The sequence below is a fragment of the Atta colombica genome, unplaced genomic scaffold (genome assembly GCF_001594045.1).
Source record: "Atta colombica isolate Treedump-2 unplaced genomic scaffold, Acol1.0 scaffold153, whole genome shotgun sequence".
NCBI lineage: Eukaryota > Metazoa > Arthropoda > Insecta > Hymenoptera > Formicidae > Atta > Atta colombica.
The window spans coordinates 629,384-638,169 of NW_017259243.1; the positions used below are offsets into that span (position 1 = coordinate 629,384).

The window sequence follows — 8,786 nt, forward strand, 5'->3', positions numbered from 1 at the left end:
AAAATTATTGAAAACCAATATTCAGCAATTTTTTCAGTAATTGATATCTTGTTAACTATCTGAAAATTGTAAAATGGTAGAGATTTTTCGACTCAATTTAGTCCACTGTATCATGAGCGCTGTCAAAACTTACTGTATAATTACTATAAATAAATTCTGTATAATTATATAAAATTATACAAATTATATAACATTATATAACATTATATAATGAAAAAAATTACAAAATTACTTTTTAATATACTAAAAATAATAATAAAGATCAAAAATAATTCATGGGATAATTTTTTTTGTTTGTTTTAGACAAAATCAGATTTGAAAAAGTGTAAAAAATTTACTCATACATAACTATGTACCTATAATTTTATATGCAATTATGTATCAGTAATTCTTTTACATTTCTCCAAAATTATTTTTTTCTAAAACAAATAATGCGAAAATTTTCCTTTTAATTATTTTTAATGTTTTCTCATTATTATTATTTTTTTAGTACACTAAAAAGTAATTTCACAAATGAAAGAAGGATATATAAATATGTATGAACATATTTCATACATAATTATATATTTTTATGAATATTTATATATGTTTATATATATTCATGCATATAAAATTTTTTACTGGAAATGCAAAATATCTATTTCGTATTACATGATTGTCACTTAAATATATTTATATTAATAGCTAATAATCACACAAACAACTAAGATCGTAACTGTATTATATATTCACTATAGACTGTAAGAATTGCAAAGCACTGTTTTATTGAGCACTTGTGAACGTTTTAAAAGAAAATATCAAGACACAAAGTAATATACTATCTGCCTTCACGAGTACCACATTAATCATCGATATGAAATGCCTAGCTCACTCGTCATACAAACAAATACCAATCAAGGTTGCATGTCAAAGCCCTCATTGTCATACATTATACCTAACGTAGAAAGAGTAAATATGTTAAATAATCTATTCATTAATTTTATATAATCTCTAATGAGTGAACTATTAATGCGCTATTGAACTATTTTTTTTACTTTATTTCTTAATTTTATTATCATATATTATTCTCATATACTATCCTTTCATATACTATCTCATATATTATCTCATTATCTTATCTCTATACTATTCTCATATACTATCTCATATACTATCTAAATGATTAAATAACTCGTATATTATCCTAAATGATTAAAATTTGTAACGATGGTATACGATTATCAAAAAATTAATACTTTACGAGATATTTAACATTTCAATCATGTCAATATATACTTATATGCTAGAATCAGATGTAAAATATCTAATGGTTTTTTTATTATCTTTAATAGTTTTATATGCAAATTATACACACACATAAAGGAATCATATCATGTAACAAAAAATTACATAATTTCATTTAAAAAAGTAAAGGTGACCTTCATATCTTTTCGATATTTTCAACTAGAAAAAAAATGTAACCAAAATATGTACATGTACAGACAGTGATGCCTTAACACTTGAAATTGTATAAGTATTAGGACATATTCAGAACACGCTCTCTGTTTCTAGATTTGTACATCATGATTGTTGATTCAGCAAAGTTATTTCAATGTATTTTAAGAAAACTTTATATATTATATAATAAATATATAATAAATATACATATATATTAAAAAGAGCAAAAAAACAGTCTTAATCTCCAAATGGAAAGCCTTCGGACACGGAAGAAAGCGTATACACAATTCACAAAGCGTATACATCAATTATAAACAAAATTTGACATTGTTTTTATCTAATCGTTTTGTCAATCTATTAATTGCTTCTCAGATAGTGACAGTCAGCCTTACCGTTAACATATCTTTCAAAAAATTCTTTCTGGAAGATTCGATCTACAGTACATTATCAAGTTTTAATATAGCGACTGTGTATTATATACATTGTATTATTACTGATCTATATCTGATGACTGGTATATTTTACACGATTTTATGGTGAATTTGACGAAATATTTCTTCTTAAGAAATATTTCTTCTTAAGAAATGAACTGCGATCACGTTGATGAATGTTATTGAGATAATGTTTTGTTTGGTTTTTATAGAATTTAAAAGTAGATAACATTTTAACAGATTTTTATTTTATTCAGATTATTTTATTTTTTATTTTTATTTATTAGTTAACAAATGTTTCTTTAATTAGAATATCATAAAATTCCGAACAATCGGTCAGTGAATTGCTTGCAAGTAATTCATGATCTTCGTGAGGTATTCATCAATATCGCTACATAAATTGGAAAACTTTCATCACGATTTTTTTATGACGATGGAAATTAATTTTAAGATTGTGAATTTTGTATTATCTGAGGATGGCTCAATCCAAGAACTAAAACATGTAATGTATTTTTTATAGAATTTTTTTTATACATTCAATATATCATATTATAGTTCTTACATTTATACCTAATTACGTTGATTCTTATGTACCCTATACATCTTTGTATTGTCTTTTAAAAATATACTTTTAAAAAATAAATAATAAATAATAAATAAGTAAATAAACAAAGCTGTATCTTTATATATTATACAAGGTGTTCTAAAAGTAACGACAAATCTTTCGCCGGGGTAGAATGGACTAAACTGAGAAGAAAAGTTCTCTACTATTTTGCAATTTTCGCAATAGTTAATAAGATATTAATTGCTAAAAATTATCAAACATTTTTTAATAATTAACTCAAATACTATCAACTTTACAGAAAAACTACAAGAGACAAAATTACTTACTGCAAGAGACAAAATTGTTTATTTTCTTCTCATAAAGCTTTAAGATTTTTTAAAGTATTTTTTCAAAATTTTTTAATATCATATCTTCTCATGTTGGTAAAAATAAGGAAATATAGTACTAAAAAGTTGATAAAAAGTTCTGAAAAAATTCTTAAAGCTCTATAGAGCTCTATTGATAGTTACTAAAATTTGCTCAGAGTCGACCGTTTTTAATAGTATCTCGTCCGCAGTTATGATTTTATCGACAGGGAAATGGATGTAGCCACGTAGTATCCAAATCGAAAATGTATGTACTGGCGGTAGTATACGAGCAATTTGTCATGAAAAACGTCGGCTTCTCTCAGGTTTCTCTCTGGAAATATATAGAAATTACAATATAGCTATGTTTTATATTTATATTTGTTGTTAAGAATTGAAAGATAAACGAAATGCAAATGTTTAATGTAAAAATAGGCGCGGCTTGGTGTGATTTCTAGCAGTGAGAAATCTAAAAGAGGACGTGAGGATGTCCTTTTTCTTATAAGTGCAAAATACCCCCCCCGCGCATTATTACTTTCTAAATTACTTTCTGCTCCTGATAGAAATAAAGCGCTAAAATCATTGAAATATCTATTATTTTGATAAATTTTAGTTATTTAGTCAACGATTTATTTTCATCAGGAGCATCGTAAAAAATGGATATTGTTGTGTAATTCACACTTCTTCAGAGAGCAATAGTCCGGAGGCATTTTGCGGTTACAAAAGAAAGATTCTCATGTCGATAGTTTACTAGCCGCATCCATAATGCCGCATCCGACATATCAGCGCGATGTTCGCGCGCGACACGCGATATATCCAATGAGTATAGCTTTATCGATGTTTTCATTCTAAGATATACTTTCATTGGATATCGCGTGTCACGCGCGACGAACGAAATCAAGCTGTCGGAGCTGTAAGTCCGCCACATGAGAACGTCGTTTTGCGTACCTGACTTCATCACATCAGCGCGATTCGCGACGCAATACGCGACATTGGACTATGAATATCGCTTTCTGATTGGTTCATGACATCTTAAAATTGTACGTAAAAGTTTCAAATATAAAAGCAAAGCATAGAGTTTTTGTAATGTATATAATACAAGAAGAAAATGAATTAATTAAAATTCTTTATTTCCTTCTTTTCCATGAAATTTGCACAAATAATCACATAAATTAATGTATACAGAAAATTACCTCATTACGCCTCTTTATAAGAGAAATGTGATTGGATAATTTTTTTTAGATGGCTATGCAAATTTGAATGTAGATCCTTTTGTAAAGCAAAATAACAAGTCATTATGATATCAAAATGATATCAAAATGATGCCAAAATAATCATTAAAAGTCATTTTTCAATCATTTCTGATTCATTTTAATGTTATTTTGATGTTATCATAATTTTTATTGTTCGTGTGCTCCAGCCTTAAAAATTGACTGGGTGCGATTCAAACTGCAAATGCTTCAATCCAAGAAGAACAAGAAAATCAAAATAATACGACGTAAAATTAACATTATTTTGATTTTCTTGTTTTCCTTGGGAAAAAACTCTTTGGTCGATCAATTCGTAAAATTCTTTCTTTTAATTGATCAATGAAACATTTGCAATGTCAAGTAAATTGCAACCTACGAATATGAGGCTATGAATACTGGCTTTAGAATCATTTTATCTTTGTTGTTTATTAAATGTTTTCCTGAATTGTAGATGGCATTATTGTACACTCTTCTTATAAAAATTTATTTCCACATTAAATATTCATATATCACCGTGAAATAATCGATACAATCATAGATAAAGCATCAATGAATAGGATTCTGAATCGGATGGGTGACTAAACTTTTGTATTTTTGTTAAACAAAATTTTCTTAGTAAAGAAATTCACCCCACTTTAGTAGATGCTATACAAACTGTGGCTTAACATTGTAAGAAATAAGCGTAAGAAATAAGATAACATGAAAAAAATATCAGGCTGCTCCGAGATTCGAATCGAGACCTGGGCTGCGTTCCATTTCACGCATAATGCGCATGATGTATCATTTTATCCTCGTTAATCCTAGTCTTCGCCGAGTGTCAAACAAAGATAAAATGATACATCATGCACATAATGCGTGAAATGGAACGCAGCCCTAGTCTCCTCTGAAATGATAAACTTCTGTCCTGCCATCGAGGCCCAGTTCCACAATTCACGATTAACTCTTAACTGATTCGAGATTCAACTTATTCATTGTCTCTTTCCAATTCTAGAATTGAAAAGAGATGAGTAATAAATTGAATCTCGATTAAGAGTTAATCGTGAGTTGTGGAACTGGGTCTGAGCCACACAGCCTTGACCTGAGTCCAGGTTAAGGCCCAGTTTCACAACGATTCACTCACGGGTAAGTCTTAACCGAGATTCAACTTGTAGAATTTTTCTCATCTTTTTCCAATTCTAGAATTGAAAAGGAGATAATGAATAAATAAAACCTCGATTAAAACTTAACCGTGAGTCGTGAAATTATTTAAACACACCAGCTTTGGATTCCTGATGCAGTCCTATTCCAAAGTCTAAAGAGGAGGGACCAAAATCCCTCTAAAGTCCAGTTTTACAATTCACGGTTAACCAGGTTAACTGAGGTTCAACTTACTCATTATTTCTTTTCAATTCTAGAATTGGAAAGAGATAAGAAATAAGTTGAACCTGAATTAAGATCTAGTGAAACTAGATCTAATTCTCTTTACCTTGACCGTATTTCGATATTTCCGATTAAATACATATATTTAATCAGAGAGAAATTCTCTGATATATATTCTCTTTTCTGATTTGATATATTGCCAGTACTAAAAATTTATAATAATTTATAATAACGTAATGCGAACTAGATGTTTACTGCTGGCAGTTTTATATAAAAGCACGGCATCATCGATGAGATTAAGACCCGATTGCACCAACATTACTTTGAATGAAGCTTAAAACTCTCTCTGTCTCGTTTTAAAGCGAAAGAGAGACAAAGAGAGTTTTAAGCCTTAAAATCAAAGTAATGTTGATGCAATCGGGCCTAAGGGGCTCCGCACAATAAAAGGAACAGAAAACAAAGAATAAGAATTTCAACCTATCAGAAATCATGTATTGTGGAATACATAGTTTCTGATAGGTAAAAATTCTTATTCTCTGTTCTTTGTTCTCTGTTCCTTTTATTGTGCGAAGCTCCTAATCGGCCTTGGAAAAATTTCTGTGACTATCAATGAGGCACCAGATGTACCCGGGGATAATTGAATAATGATGACATTATCCATGATTAATAAAAATTTGCAATTATTAATATAAATATTTTGATACATTATTAAATTAGTAACTTTTTTCATATAAATGATATATAAATAACGCATACTTTTAATGCTATATCTTATATATTGCCGAAAAATTACAACTTTTTTTCTGCAATTATCATCTCCATTGATAATCAAACTCGGATGATAACATTAAAATCACGGTTTTAAATAAAAATCGAATATTATTAAGTTTTAAACATTTATACATGTTCTACGAAACTAACAAATCATAAGTATCGCATTATCAATTTCTTATTCTTGATCAATTAAATTTTAACAGTTACACAAACTTTCAGAACTTTGAGAACTGGTTGTCTTTAATAGTATCTCGGTGCCGGCACGAATATAATCGGGATCTGTAGTTTAAAAAAAGCTAAATATCCCGCTTGCTATTAAAAAATTATCTAAAAATGGCGGATTTCCGATGAATTCGCTTCATTCTCCCTTGATTCTTTCAAGCTCACACTCACAAAGCGCTCATAAGCGCCGTGAGTGTGAGCTTCAAATCGAACGCAGCTGAAATGCGAAGCAATGAATATACGATACCTTTTTTAACGCAAGCAAGTATATAAACGCATGTGAACGGATCTCGCGTCGACTGTCCGATTACATTCGTAGCGGCATCTCGTGCGCGCGCGAGAAAGAGAGTGAGAGAAAGAGGCAACGAGAGTAAGAGTGAATAAGAGAGGGGGAGAAAAAAAGAAAGAGAGCGAATTCGCGAGTTATCGCAACGAGAGAGTACGGGCAAGCGGCGGTGAACATATATTCCATATCGTACGACGTATTGTTCGTTTCGCGGAAATATTCAGAGAAATTCGAGGGACACTCGGAGCGGCTGTTGACGCGCCTGCTTGCTCATTCGCTCGCTCGCTCGCTCGAACGCGAGAGAAGTTCGTCGTCGTCGTCGTCGTCACCGTCATCATCGTCATCGTTTGTCGTCCTCGCGTCGTACCCGCGCCACGCACGGTTAGCGCGCGCGACCCCGCGATCGCGCTCGTCGACTACGATTTTCGTCATCAGCTCCGATTGGACATCAGTCCTGTCGTTATCCCGTCGGTGGCATCGGATATCTCTTTACGACTGCCACGGCGAATGTGGAAGCTTAACGGTGTGTTACGGCTGTCGTGCCACTGCCGTCGCTGCCGCCACTGTGCATCTTGTGCGTCCGCGGTATTCGTCGCTTACCACCGGATCTCAACGGGGTACCATTATACGGCAGTGAAACGGTTCTCGTTTGCAAGGATCTGATTGTCAACCCGATTGTGCGGTGCCCTCGAGAAGAAGAGCGAGAAAAACGAAAGAAAAAGAGAAAGCGAACAGCCGGAGAAGGAGGGAGAAAGAATAGAGGGACGGAAAGCGAGAGGAAGAGAGAGAGAGAGAGAGAGAGAGAGAGAGAGAGAGAGAGAAAGAGAGGCCGCCCGCTGGTTGTCCGCTCCGTTGCTCCACACTTTCCTCCTACCCAAGTGGTATCAATGTTGTCTGGCAATGGTGTGTAAGGAGAACGTGGTATCATGGTTTGGGAATCTGTCCAGGTAATGTGGAAGCGTCGCCGCGCGATTCCGACGCGCGCATCTTCCCGAGATATTTCAGGAGTAATTTTGCGTAACCGTTGAGAGCGCGTCGTGTGTCGCTCTCGATGCGAAGCGTGCACGGTTACCCCTCGAAATCTACAGCGACTCAGCGTTATTGTATCTCCCTCACCCTTATCCGTTGAGCGATCACCATCACCTTAAATCTCGTTTTCTGAAAATATTACAATTATGACTTCTGTTTTATTCCGCACATATTCTGCGAGACACGCTCTTTGCGCATCCCTCACGACGAATTTTCGGACGTCCGTGAGATATCGTTGGGAATTTTTAAATACACTATTGTATATGTTATATTACGTTACTTCTTCTATATCATTATTAATTGGTACTTCTTGAACCAACATTGAACACGATTGTGTTCTTTGTCGTCTCGTAGTTCTATATTTTTTGTACGATGCGATTCTCTCGGTTATAAAAAGTTACTTATTATATTATGTTTTCCATTATTCTCTTTGCATACTATCTTTGCATTACTTACTTATTTTGTAATTTTCAAACTTTTCGTCAGTATAATAAGTAGTACTAATATGTCGAATAAGAAGCAAAATAATTATGTATAATAGGCTACAGTTTTTAATGGTTCTCGATATAAGTTTGCCTTTAATACTATGTATATATGTATATTGAAAATCATACAAATGATAAGAAAGATAAAAGATAAAGAGTGAAAAAGATTTAAAGACGTAATGAATATATTTCTATTACGTTTATTTACTATTGTATATTATAAGTTATTTTTTATAAGACTGCTAAGTTATCACACGAACTTTTAGACTCGAATGTCTTAATTTGTAAATGTAATTTAATTATATTAATTCATTTTCATCAAAATTATCGATTGCATATGTTGAAAATTCAATAATTATATATTTTAAACAATAATAAGATTAAAAACAGGACATATTTTAGTATTTATAAGAAAATAATTAATCTGCATTTAATTTAGATAAGTACAAAGTATTATCAAAAATAAATACTTACATGTGAAATAGTCGTATCGCGTAATAAAAATATCCTATTTAAATGATAATTTGAAACTATTAATGCTAAATGATGGTAAATTAACATATTATATACATGTCATTGAAGTTTTATACTTTATATATATATA

At 31.7% G+C, this 8,786-nt stretch overlaps 2 protein-coding genes across 3 annotated transcripts in view; one reads left to right on the forward strand and one right to left on the reverse strand.

Moving 5' to 3' along the window:
- The window catches only part of LOC108685466 (ATP-binding cassette sub-family G member 1-like), an 18,402-nt gene extending 17,626 nt beyond the window's left edge, over positions 1-776 (reverse strand). The window contains exon 1 of the mRNA XM_018190253.1: positions 717-776. The gene's annotated coding sequence lies outside the window, so the exon portion shown is untranslated. The remainder of the gene's footprint in view (positions 1-716) is intronic.
- Positions 777-7,518: 6,742 nt separating this feature from the next.
- Positions 7,519-8,786, forward strand: part of LOC108685464 (serine-rich adhesin for platelets) — a 6,767-nt gene continuing 5,499 nt past the window's right edge. For both annotated transcript variants that reach the window (XM_018190249.1, XM_018190250.1), the window contains exon 1: positions 7,519-7,615. In XM_018190249.1, coding sequence (XP_018045738.1) covers positions 7,569-7,615 — 47 coding nt within the window. In that variant the 5' untranslated portion in view covers positions 7,519-7,568. The remainder of the gene's footprint in view (positions 7,616-8,786) is intronic.